General features: G+C 39.4%; 1 protein-coding gene across 2 annotated transcripts in view; it reads right to left on the bottom strand.

The window, feature by feature from the left end:
* The window catches only part of LOC104577810 (TLE family member 4, transcriptional corepressor), a 98,164-nt gene that overhangs the window by 31,738 nt on the left and 52,564 nt on the right, over positions 1-13,862 (bottom strand). Inside the window, exons 7-8 of one of the 2 annotated variants that reach the window (XM_088537464.1) lie at positions 11,342-11,546; positions 10,905-10,921 (exon numbers count right to left, since the gene is read on the bottom strand). In XM_088537464.1, the coding sequence (XP_088393590.1) occupies positions 10,905-10,921; positions 11,342-11,546 (222 nt within the window). The remainder of the gene's footprint in view (positions 1-10,904; positions 10,922-11,341; positions 11,547-13,862) is intronic. The other variant, XM_088537465.1, reaches the window with a different exon arrangement.

Genomic DNA, 13,862 nt, shown 5'->3' with positions numbered 1-13,862 from the left:
AAACAAAATTTTCTTTCCATTCCTGTCCAAAACAGGAATGAAACACTGGTTATTAAGCAACTGTCGCTCTGTCACTTTGTTGTTGGGGTAGCTATTCCTACATATTTCAGACCTCCTCCTCTTGGTGGTCAATTGCAGTTCCATTTACTGTCATAAATTAAGTTACCAAAAGCACGCAACACTATTCTTTTCTTCATCATTATTGGTAAGACTGGTGCCTTCACTGACACAGTCAGATATTTGTAGATGTTTTTTGATCCCTGTGGCCCTAAACACCATAAAAGGTATTAGAGCACAGAAAGTATTTGGTATCAAAAAGGTTGCAACTTGCAGAGATTAACTGTGAAAGACTGTACAGTCCTATGCTTAGTACATCATAAAGAGCAAGAAGAGACAAACCACATGGAAGCCATCTCCCATTGTCCATCCCATGGTGCAGGAAGAAGGATGAAAAAATAAATTTCCAGCCTTTGCCATGGCTTGGGGCCACACAGTGACCAGAAAACCTCGCGAATTGCTTGAGAGTCCTACAGAATGTCAGCTAAATACTTAATTGCTTCCAAACACCCTGGTGTGATACAAAGCTTTTAGGCTTAGTAGGTGGTGAGCATACAGTGCTTTCTATAAAGACACGAAAGTGACCCTGGACAGCTGAAAGCTGGGTGTCCTGGCTACTCTTAACACCAATTATGTATACTGACAGTGCACTTGGAATAATACTTTACTTCAAGGGATTGGAAGAAAAATGGTATCTCTCTACACAAAGTTTATTGGTGATTGATTTTCAAACGCTTACTTTTAAATTAGTCGGATGCACAATTCCTCTTGCATTTTGCATTTTGGGACAGCAAACCTCATTTACAGATATATTTGTACCTCCCAGTAAGATACTACTTTATTGATTCAGAGAAGGAAAATAGTATGCAAAAATATTTGCATATATATATATATATATACCATAGCTTGATATTTTACAAGAAACACTGTAAAGCAGAGGCGGGATGGAAATATAACATCAACAGGTATGAGTTCAGCAAATGCATAGCAAGACGAGACAAGAAATAGAGGAACACAGTTACACTGACAGTAAAATATTCACAATGACTTTCCAGTGTTGGGCACAGTAACGACACAAGGCATGTGATGTTCTTTTATTTAGGTCAGCACTTGCTTTTTAATTCCACATAAGCAATGATTTCTATGCAGTTTGGCCATTTTTTATGAAAATAAAATGAGCAAAGGAATGTGTTGCTGTAACTTCTAAGTTTTGTATTGTCTGCAGCCTGACCCAGAGCCCTGTCTCAGCGCAACTCTTCTTTCATATGTAACTGCAAGCAAAACACATCAATTTTCTTCCATACACCTGCGCTGGAACCTTGCATCACACACCAGTCTGACAAAACAGGACAGCATCAATAAAAGCCAGCTGCTAAATTACTTTCACCAACCAAGACTAATATTGCAAAGAAAACAGATTTTTCTTTCTATTTTGTACCAAAACCATAGTGACTTGTAATACTTCAGCTTCGTGCACTCTTTGGCCTCTCTGAGAAGCCAACAGAGAACTCATCCGGTAAACAAAAAAAGAGGAACAAACGGTGTTGAAATTTTTTCCTCCTCCCTCCGCTCAGCCCCACTTACTCATAAGTGCACATTAGAGAAACTCCCACAGCTGCATCCACTACCTCTTGAGAGACAGAAAAAGAGAGGTACAGCTGTGCCTGTTAATATTCGTATGCAAACAAGTTGAGTCCAACTGGCTGTAATACCTCACTTAAAAGCACCTCGGTATTCTTTGATAAGCTGGTAGCTCAAAAAGATGTGATACAGAGCAATCTGTTGTCCTCTTAATGCAATTAGCAGATTAAAGAGGCATTTCACTTTCAATACTTCATTAAAATACTGATTGCATCCAGCATTAGCTGATTATACCACATACACAGTGTTCCCCCTACAGTCCTCTCAGAGACACAGACGAAACTGGCAGCACAGGCGAGTGGAGCAGTTTGCAAGCGAGCAGCAGCTACTGACATAAAGAGACAAACATCAAACCTGCAGCACACGGTGCCCATGGGAGGAAGAGACTGGTGGGGAGGCGAAGGGAAACCAGGTCTCCAGACGGGGGATGGTGGGACGCCAACTACCTCCACGTGATCTGGCACACGGGACGATTGCTCGGGGAGATACCCTTCATCATCACTGCCTCCTGCAGAATTCACCTCCCAAGTTTTGAGTCTCTAAAAACATGACTATGTTTGGGCCTCTCATTGAGTCAGTGATCAGCGCTGACTCTGGCTGTACGTCTCATCTCCATTTTGCAGTTTCCCCGAGACAAACTAGCCCTCAATTTTTATTCTCTTATTTTTGCTCTAATCCAATGAGAGTGAACCATACGAGTGGTAAAGTCCAGTAAATTGCGGTATAAACACAAGTGATTATTTCAATTTTCTCCTCAGATTATTTTTTCATGGCAGACCAATAAACCCAGTAATGCCTAGATTTACTAGAAAATTTTTTATTCATTTCCCAGCACAGCCAAAAGTAAGCTAATAACATCCCACCGAGAGTGCTGTCAGGCTAAATCCCTCAACTACTGAAAGCGCTGCCTGGATAAATCTCACTTCACTTTCCATTCTGCCAACCACTTAGGGCAGGGCCCAGGGGGACTCTTCAGCTTATCCCTCCTCACGCAATGTCACAAGCACAAGCCGGAGTGGCCCAATCAGTGCCAAGAAAAGAACAAACTAAAAAAGATTAATTCACAGATGTTCATGCATTTCACATACACTGTGCCCTATGGTCTGTTGCTAGGGCAACAGGAGACCACCAGCGTGCGCTTTATTGGCTTTATAAAGTGTGTCTCGGGGACTATAGTCCGAGAAATGCTGCATGATAATGGTGAGGCTTTTCAGAAGCCTTGTTTTGTGTTTATCCACATTTAACCCTCTGAGTATTATTAAGAGCATCACTATACACATCTTACACATATAAAAAAAAAAAAATTAAAAAAAACAGAGGCAAGAAGGAAGGAATATGGTCTCAGTTCCCAACTCTAGAAACACAGGAAAACATATCCTAAGAGTCCATTCCTGAAAGGCTTCTGCTAAAGTTTTCACCTGTGGGCCCTAAGTTAATAAATGATAGCGTTGTGTTTGTACAGTGCTTAGCACAATGGGGTTTGGGTCCAAAATTGATGCTATGAAGTGCAAATGCAGCACAAGCGATAAATTAGAATTACAAATTATTAACTGCAGACACAACATGTTTTCTCAGTAACTTCAAAAGAAAGGAAGAAGCACAGACTTCCTAGCCACACTATGAAAAAAGCTGTAATCTCATTTTGCATCCCAAAGCGTATCATCTGTAATCAAGCACAGCATGAACCTTTATCAAAACCCTTCCAAAATTTCATTCCCCGCAAAAGCGAAAAAAAAACCTCTTTTTTTTTAAAGCAATGCCCCATGTTGCAGTGTCAAGGACTACAACATAATCTATAAATTCTCACAAACAAGCAGGAGCAACAAGCCATCTCTGACATTGCTGCTCCGCCTCCCCCATCACTGATTTTCTATCGTCTCCCTAATCCAACTCGTTCTCTCTCAACAGGCCTGCGACACTGCAGCCAGAGTTGTGTTTTGTTTGGTTTCTTTTTTGCTTGTTGTTTTATCAGAGTAGGTGAGGAGATGGAAGGTTGGGGGTTAAAATCACAAATGTCACAACTCTGAGAGCAGCAGCACATATTAAGTGTTAATCCAAAAGAGAGCGGGAGAAAGCGAGGGTTGGCAGAATAGATCAATAGACGAAACAGCTTACATTCAGATTCGCAGGAGAAAGAACACGCAGAGACAATCATTTCCTGGGAAAAGCTAAAGCCTAATGAGAATTTACTCTGTCTCTTTTATTCAGACAACCAACCCTTTTGTGGCAGGGGCTTCCTGAGTGACAGGAACCCAGGGCCCCTTAATAGGATTTCCATATTATTTCCAACACCTGCCTAGAAGTTATTTGTTTACATTGAAGGAGGCAAAATTCTCAAGTCAGACATCTGCTTCTAGTTCAGTCATATCTTAGGAAACCATCTAGAAAGAAGCTTTATTGCTATGGAGACATTTTTATTTTCTTCCTTTAGTTGGCTGAAAAACATTCGCCATTTCCAATTTTTTGTTCTTCAAAAGGCCAAATGTCACTTAAGAAAACACAGAACTTTTCAAATTGCTCTGTAAAACTAATCAAGCTGCATATATTTAATTAATTATTTGACTTAATTAGAACTGTGTTGGGAGAGAGAAGATAGGGCACAACTTTCCAGCAAATTCCTTTCAATGGCTAATTCCTTTTGGCTGGCATGGTTACACTTTCAAAAAAAAAAAAAGAAAATTCACAGTGCACTTATCAGTCTCATAATAATTTATGAATCAGTCAGATCATTCATTTCCTTCAACTTCTTCTAAAATCAGCCTAAGAAACTGACAACAGTCCAACTGGGAATTCTTTCCTAGCATGAGGAAAAGGAACTTAATACAAACATACTATTAGTTTTCAGTGACTCCTCACCATAAGACAAAAAGTTGCAAGACATTTCAAACACTCCTTCATTTTAGAAGGTAATCTGTTTTCTTCTTCTCTTTTCATATATGATTATAATACCTGAGGAATTCATTAATTTGCATTAAAATAAATTACTTTGAACTTAACGGTCTAAAAGACAATTTAAAATTAAAACAATATGTGCTCTGTATAGAGAAAAAAAAATGCCAAGCCAGGAAAAATCCATAAAGCAGAAAACAGCCATCTAGTTTGTGTCCTGCTTTGATAAAATGTTATCAATGTTGACTACTTTCTCATTACATAGACAAAAAGGTATTTAACCCAAACTGCATGCACACTCTTCACTCCAGATGCATTCGCCAGAATTTGCAGCAAACCACGAATCCCCACCTCCATGGGATGATTATACTCCTTTCTTACATTACAGTAAGGAGGACACCAAGACAAGAAACAGATTCATTCCTTCCACTGGTTCTCTTCTCACAGCTGTTACCTTTCTCAAGACTCTGTGCTGGAGAAGACCTTTCCAGCTACCTCCTCACCCCAGGAAACTTCCTCGTCCTGCTCTGCTAGATGAAGCCACATTACCAACACCACCATCTGCTGCCATGGAAATAATTAGATGTGTCTGGTCAGATTAGAAATTACAACCCATGTGAGTGTTTGCCTCCTGGGTGAAGAGAACATCTGGAGAGAGAATATTTGAGTTATTCTAAACCACAGAGTGGCAAAACAAAGTTTGATAGGAGGAAGCACTGTAGGATTCGCCCAAACGTGAGCACTCTGCTGAAGAGAAGTCACCCTGTGGTAGGTAAGAGGCAAGATGAGGGCTAGTGAACAGCTTATAATAAGAGGAAAAAAGCTATTGTGTAGGACAGGAGAAGTCATCAAACATGGCAGAATCAGCTAAGTTCTTTGAAATTTGAGTGGATGCTTTTACTTTCATAGAAATACACTACACTAAATTAAAATTCCCAGATGACCTCATTAAAAAGGGAAATGATATGACACTGAAAATAAAATAAAATAAAATAAAATAAAATAAAATAAAATAAAATAAAATAAGGTTTAAAAAAGGCGGGGGGGGAACTAGCAGGAAGCTCTTTACCTAAGGTTCATTCCATTAAAAAAATTTGGTGAAACCAGAGACTCAAATGACCTGCCATCTAGCCAAAAAATGATTATTAAAAAATAAAGAGCCCCAAAATCATCTCTGTAAGATAGACCAAGACTACAAACAGTGCCCTGCTAATTAATATTTGTTCTGTTTCAGCAGACAGTTACTGAACGGGACTGCAACAAGCAAGCATGTCTCACCCAATTGCATCATTAATCCACTCACGTTCACCACCTGAGGACCAGCTATGCCCCAAAGATATTTATTCATCTGTTCCACAAACAAACAATTACAACACATTTTCTGGAATTAGGGCACCTGTTACACTCTGCACAGTTTACATGCCCCGAGGCAGATATCAATTAATACTGAACAAATTACCGTATAACAAGCCAACAGAAGTTACTCATTATATTTTGATAATGCTACCCACAAAACACCTATGAAGATCTATTATTTCAAACATGCTCAACTTAATCCCTACAAAAAAACTAAATGCATATGCTGTCACATTTTTTGCATGGAGAAATTTACATCATGGATTGAGTGATATGTGATGTGTTTTAATTTTAACAAACAAATGATTTTCAACTGAATGGTGTTAATGTAGCAAAATAAAAAAATGATCAGAAACAAATTCTATAACTTTGGATGTGTAACAGACAACTGTACTACTGGATGTAGTAGCATGTGGAGAGAGACTCATGCTATTAGAGGAAGCTTCACTTTAAAGAAACAGGAATATTTTGAAAAAGTCTACAGTAATATACCAAACCAATTTACATAGTGTTCTTCTGCCAGTAGAAAAAAAAATGAAATCACAAGAGCGTAATTACATTTGATAATACCAGAAGTACCGCAGTATATTTTGGACTTTCTGAATTTAAATCACTTTGTTCTTTCCAGAAACATTATATTTATAAAACGTAAAGAAAAATAGAATTATCGAATTATAACTGCAAGAGTGAGCACTGTACACCTACTTAATGCTAACAAACATAGACCTACACATTTGGCAGCAGAAAACTCAAGGAGATAAACTGAGACAGGCTCAGGTTTTAGCAAGCATTGGAACACCTGCCAACAGAAATTTAAATGGAACATGGGAATCACACCAACCCACTTTCTCTGTATTTGCCACACGTATATTACTATTGCCCTTCACACAGATTAAGGCAAAAGTAATCTTACTGCTAAATGCACTTGAATTTGTGCTAGCAGAGTCTTCCTAGTTCATTACCATGCTGGCCAGAAATTCCACTAAAATGTGCACAGATACAGCTGATGCATCGTATCAGAAGCAAAATTATCCTTTCCACTGAGCCCTTTTACCACAGGAGTCTCAAAAAGGCTATTTCATTCCTGCAATGAGAGTGCAGCTTGTAATTATGGGCTTCTTATTGCTGCTGAAACAGTAACCCCCAACACCAAAATGCACAGTGCGCTGGAATGCCTTGCTACAGACCATTTGTCCCGAGTAATTCACAATTCAAATGAAAAAAAAGGTGGTGTGCCAAGTGAGTATAAGGAACAATAGAAGTAGATTAACAAAAAAGTAAAAAAAAAAGTTATACGAGTTCAACCTTCTGCACAAGGCACTGATTCCAAAGACTGAAATTTCTCAAAACATTGCGAGCTTCATTGGCTATCCCTGATTGACCCACAACTCAAGTAGCATCAGGGGGATGCCTCACTCCAGACATCACTGCAGACAGCAAGAGTCACAGGAAGAAACTGCTAGTGCTAAAATACTTTGTGACAGACTATACCTTTATACCTTTCTTTTCTTTACAAAATGTTTTCTTAGTTTCCTCACTTTTTTTTTTTTTTTTTTACCTTCTTCCAGAAGAAACTTTGTTAGAGGCAGGAGAAACTTTTTTCAAACCTGTCCCCGAAAGGATAGGCGAGGACCAGGGCTAGGACAAGCAACACATTGCTTAGACCAGCAAGTCTACAGGAGGTAGAAAAATCCTTGAGTAGCATGACTTTCAAGTAAGAATCCATGCAGAACAATCTTAAACAAATAAATAAGGTTTTATTCCTTATGAAAAGGGGTCATACATTCTTTTGTGAAAAGCCACACAGTTAACTGCAGAGCTGTTTGTTTGTCTGTTTAAACACACTGTATTCCCTCAGAGCCCTTAAGACACTTTCCGAAAAGCCTTCGTGTTTGTCACTCCCTCCCTTCCTTTTGTCAGATGTGCTGCCTTACTAACGACACAAAAAGAAGTGCTGTGACCCAGTTAATGGGGCAAAGAGTTTTCCCACACTTCTAACTTCGCAAAGTATTCTGAAAAACCCAACACAAAAATCAAAAGGCTCGCAAAGCCACTTTCCTCAGCAGCCCCTGCTGTGCTGATGCTTTTTTATTATTTAGGAGTAGCTTCTGGACATCTCATGGTATGGGAAAGTCCCTCTTCAGTTTCAGCAGCAAACTGCTCACTCCAAAGAAGTATCTGGAAGGAACAGAGACCAGTTTGTTTCATCAGGCAGAAAACGTTGCGTTTAGAAGGGTGATATAAACTGCAATGGGATCGTGCCTGAAGAATTTGATGTCAGCCTGTCTTACTTCACGGCTCCAGCTGCTGATCTTGGCTTCAGTGCTCAACAGAGACACAAATGAGTTTTCCACCACACTCCCTGCACACAAGAACTGTTTTGCAGCCCTTCCCATCACCCGCACTCCCTGTTCATCTGAAGGGACTCATCTCATACCGCGGATCAGCCTGCTTCAGTGGAAGTCTACATCTTCCAGGGCTGGTGCATCGGCTGCTGCCTACATCCCCAGGCATGACTAGAAGGAGGGTCAAGAAAAGCATAATCAAAGACACCGAGTTTAATGAAAATAGATGTCTGACAAGTCAAAACACTGGAATTAGTGGCAACAGATTTCCAAAAAGAGGGATCAGAACACGTCAGCTGAACTTTCTTGGTATCAGTGAGTGGGGTACTGCAATTACCTGAATCCTACAGTAAGGTCTAAATTCACACTTCACAAGCTGCTCTAAAATCTGCCTTGCTTAATAATCTGTATCGGCAAGAAAACACTTTAAAGTGTCTCTCACAATTAAACCCAGCCACAACCTTGTATAAATCAAAATTTTGCTACCATATCGAAAGTTGCACTGAGACTGTACAACATTGCCCATATCCTCATTACATGCTACACTAATTACTACCAGCAGATTCAGAATTTTTTGCACATTAGAGGCTTTTAGAGGAGCTATAAAAAATTTCAGGCACCATTAATTTAAATTTGTATTGAAATTTCCTTTTGACAGATGGCCAAAAATTACTTATTATTTAGAGTACCAGAGCTGCCTGTTTGCACATTAGAAGAGAAAAGGGAAAAATTAAAAGCAGGAAGGAAATTTATGTCACGTTCATTACCTGTTAAATGTTAAGGAGCATTATCCTGCATGAATAAATTATTTCATACAAGCACACAGACTCCAGCTGCTGGCAACTGGCACATTCTGGCTGACAAAAACCATCTCAAGTCACACAGCAGACAATCATAAAAAGCCTCTCTTAACCAGAAGCCACTTAAGGGAGGACAGATCGATAGAACAAGCAACTAACTGCTACTCTGGGCATCACTGGAAACATTCAAGGAAATTAGCAAACTATTTCACCTTACAAAGCTGGCTACAAGCCCCATATGCTGGCACATAATCCAACTCACAGCCTGCCCCTGAACAAGACAAATAACTATTTATAGTTAACATTTCAAAATAAACTGCTACAAAGTAGTCACACCTTCCTCTCAGTCCCCAAAACTTCAGGCATAATTGTGCATGTGAGTCATGGTAAGTAACTGCAAATGAATTAAACAAATCCAACCTTTCCAATATAAATATGCCCTGCGATATGAATGCTATCATAAATACTTCAATATCCCACAAACATTATAGGAACAGGACTAAAGTATCTTTAAAAAAAAAAAAAAAAAAAAACAGTGATTAGTACACTCGATATATTAATAGATCTCCTTATTCACTTTATTGAAAGAAATGCTTGCATACAGGTAGGTGGACGACTAAGAGAAACACGTACTTTTGTATTCTCAGATTTGGAAATTTGGCCTACATTTATATACTTGTTAGGGGATGGAAAAATTTACTGCCCTATTTGTCCATGGAGAATGGGAGATGCTCTAAGAAAATCCTCATTAAGTTGTGCATGATTTGCATGAAACAATCCTCGCTCGGAGCCCTTGTGACAAAGACGCTGAAGTGAAAATCATCGTGCTTATACCTGCCAATAGACAGCGTCAGTGCCTTTGCAGCTCACAGTAAAAACTGACAGCTCCTGTCGGCTCCTGGTTGTTATGCAGAGCCTTGTAGGTAACAGTAAAACTGACAACAATCAGCTCAATTTCATTCTACGGGGACCCAGCAAGGTTGCCAATGGCCGAAAAGACATGGGGAAGAGTGCAGGACACATCCCCACATGGAGCTGCCAGGAGAGCAGAGGAGCCCCCCGTCAGAGCAAACCTGCACAGCACTAGATCCCTGGTTACGGCAAGGTCAAGCCCTGGGCAGCATGTTCCTGCCCAGTCTACCTGGGACACACACATCTTCTTCGCAACTATCTGGTAATCTTGTCAAATATGCATAATATTTTGTTTAATTAACACTTCTTCCTCCATTTGGACAGCCCTAAGTGCAAATTATTTATTTCTCTAAAAGCACCATTGAAAAGTTGGCAAATTGCTTCCAAGTGTTCAGTCAATTGAACACATGTCTTGCTGTTTGAGAGATAACACACGCCGTCAACTAAAAAGACTTATTCATATGCTCCTAAAATTTGTGTGATTTGTTTAAGTTCTGAACCATAAATACATTATCCAGAAATATGTAGGTAGCCATGTAATTGGCAATGTAACTGGGATTTCAGTGACTTGGTAAACTGACAGTGGCAGCTCAGAAAGCAGAATGAGCTTGTAGAGGACAAACATAAGATGCACTTCCACTTGAAGCATTAAAATCACAGAAGCCTCTATGAGGATTTGGTAGCTCTCAAGTATGGACCAGTATAACCATGCGCAAACCTAGCTGTGCTACAATCAATCAGCCTCATTCTGAATGTATTACATAGTCTACATTTTGGCTAAACAACACCTGTCACAATCTAGTTTCAGTCTGTGACATTTTCCACAATTCTAGTTCACACTTCAATAAAATTAAGTGTGCAGCCCTTTTAAGTCCCTCCTTCCACCTATGAAATGGAGTCCTACCTTGATGGAGTCTCTGTCTGCAAGCAGAACAGCCACAACAGGCGAGAAAGGGAGGAAGAAGCGGTGGCGGCAGCAGCAGGGGATGGGGAGGTGGTGGGGGAGAGAGAAAGAGAAAAGTACTGGTTAGTTTACATAAAATTATACATTTATCTTACTTGGAAGAAAGAATCCTGATGTCTGTTAAATAATAAATTGCACAGATGTTAACTTTTCTGTACAGTTAATTATTAATACTGTACAGCCAGATTTATAAAACCTGATTTCTACCATTTGAATGCACTTTCCAACTACAATTAGGTAATAAATACTGAAGCAATCAGCTAGGAGTTCCTGCAATATTATTTTTTCCCCTGAAGAGGTGTTCTTAAAAGACAAGAGAATAAAAGAAAAATGAAAAAGAATAGAACAAGGCCATGCACATATGTGGCAGCACCTACCTCTTTGGTGATCGTTTTCGTGATGCTTCTTTTCGTCTTTAATCGGTAGGTGAGACTGCCCGCCCAGGGCACTGGACAGGGCGAGGAGGCCAGCGCTGCTGCCAATGGGTGGGATGGTGGGAGGCTGCAAGCCCGAGGGATGTGGGGTGAGAGGTACGGGGAGACCATGTCCATGTGACAAATGCTGAGCCTGGAGTTGTTGCTGCTGTGAAAAATTAAACACAGATATTGAATTTGCTCAGGGAATAGGGGCTTCTCCAACTGATCGTGTACACCAGACATAATTGATGAGATCGATAAATGCACCTGATTGATCCAAACAAATGCAAGGTCAAACAAACACAATTTTTAAAATGTCCACAATACAGTCTGTAAACCTCTCACTGAATTAAGTAGCAACAAAAATAAGGGACCGAAGCAAGGGAATTTTCCAGTTTTGGTGAAATTCTTATTCTTCTGACAGAGCTATTATATCTTATTCTTTCTAGTAGAAACACACCACGTACATGTCTAATCAAAACATATGTAACTATAAAAGCAGTTATATAATGCAAAAAAAAAGAGCTGAAAATTGAGAAAATTAGTGTTAAACAGTTCTCCCAGTGCTATTGCACAGCATGCAGTGAGAGTTAATTTGAAAGAGAAAACCTGAATTAACAACCCAGAAAAGGAAACTGGTTGCAGCCACCGTTTTAAGCCCTTTAAGTGTCCTCAGCGGTACTTGAGAAAATTACTAAAGAAAATCTAATGTAGCAAGGCTTGGGTTCTCCTGTAGGCTTGCTCAATAATGCTGAAATAATTGGGCACTCTGTGCACGTTTAGTGATGCTCGAATGAAAAGCTAGAGGCCTGCCCTTGTACTCTTCTCTAGCTGCTGACTCTGTGTTGTGACAGGTTTATTTGAGTGGGACTGTGATGCATGCACCAGTAACTGCGCTGACAAGAGTTTAAAGTCATTTTTACCAGTACACTGGCAACACATAGAGAAAGCCCTTGAGAGGTTTGAATTGGAGTGCTTGACCTCAACCAAGGCTGTATCAAGCTCTGTGCAGTGCTAACCATTGTGGGGTAGATAGTTTGTTTATGTTGAATGGGAAGGCAGGAAAAAAAATAGTTACATTAAACATATCCTGAGAGAGATCTGTTCAGATCTACGGCTTGCCCACTAACCATCCAACTAACTCCTGCTTATACAGTTACTAGCTTTGAAACTTGCTTTTGGTTTTTAAGCTGTCACTTCTCAAGACTCATGGTAAATTAAATCAAAAGTCTTCTAAGATTTTAGTCTCTCCTGCATGTCTTCATAAAGAGCTTTAGGGAAGGAAGAAATAAAAATTTGTTTTATAGAAGAGCATTCCAAATTGTGAAGACTCAAGTCCTACTTTTATTTGTTTTTCAACAAAATCCAAATTCATTTCCTCTCACTTACATTCTCGCTCTTTAATCGAGAAATAATATGTCATTCACTTAGTTTTCTCTTTCTCTCCCTAGCATGAATTTTTATGTAAGGGTAAGTTGAAAGTAAAAGTATGCAAGTCACATAGAGCACAATACACAGCTCATGAAAAACATCACATGCAATCTCTCAATACTTTTCTATGAATATATAGAGATCCTTTTCTTACTTTTCAAAATACAGTCCATGGTACTAAAAGTATCAAATAGGTGTCATCCAACTTAGGCCAGAGTCACGGAAAGTGGGGAAGGAAGGTGAACAAAAAAAAAAAAAAAAAAAGAAAACAACAACAAAACCCACACACAAAGGAGAGAAAAAAAAAACAACATTCTTTTAGGTGGAAAAGAATCAGTTCTTTCCTTGCTTGCAAGCCTATGTCATCCTAGTAGTTTCCTCTTTTTGCAGAATGTATCAAACATATCTTGTTTGTTTGATACTCTTATGGAAGGATGCTTCATTGCTCAGAATTTAAAATTAACTACAACAAATATGGAACAAGAGCCAACTGTGTATTGTTTAGCTTCAGGGGCTTAATGGGACTGCCTTACAGCCACAGAGCAAGTTGGCATGTAGCATTTGGGGGAGGGAGCAGGGTAGGTGGCTTGGAGGACAGAAATGGAGAAGAGGGAATAGGGGAAGAAATGAAACAGATAAAACATTCTGTGTTGTGGAGTTTCAATGTACATTTTAAATAAGGAATTTTCAGCTCCTATTTGTGAACATGCTATAAACCAAAGCAGTAAAATGTCTGCCTGAATCTGCCCGTGGTTTTGAGAAAGGCCTGTGAATATTAACAGTGAGTATTCCCATCACTAACTGTTTCACCAGTTATCCAAAGATGCAAGATAAGGACACATGTGACACTGTGTAGATCTGCCCACTGATCTACACAGTTCTCATTTTCTCTATGGGTAGAAGATGGTTTACAAAGATCTCTAAGGAAAATGCTTTGCCTGTGCAATCCTTGTTTGATTATTGTATGCTGGGAGTTTCTCTACGAAGTTCGCTAAGCCTATGCTTCTGTCTTGCGAAGTTCAATGTTCAGCATTAACATTTTCCAGAAATA

The sequence above is a fragment of the Tinamus guttatus genome, unplaced genomic scaffold, assembly GCF_059628265.1.
Source record: "Tinamus guttatus ecotype Peru unplaced genomic scaffold, ASM5962826v1 Tinamus_guttatus_pri_ptg000778l, whole genome shotgun sequence".
NCBI lineage: Eukaryota > Metazoa > Chordata > Aves > Tinamiformes > Tinamidae > Tinamus > Tinamus guttatus.
The sequence above is the reverse complement of the archived record's forward strand: the minus strand, read 5'-3'. Positions and strand labels throughout refer to the sequence as shown.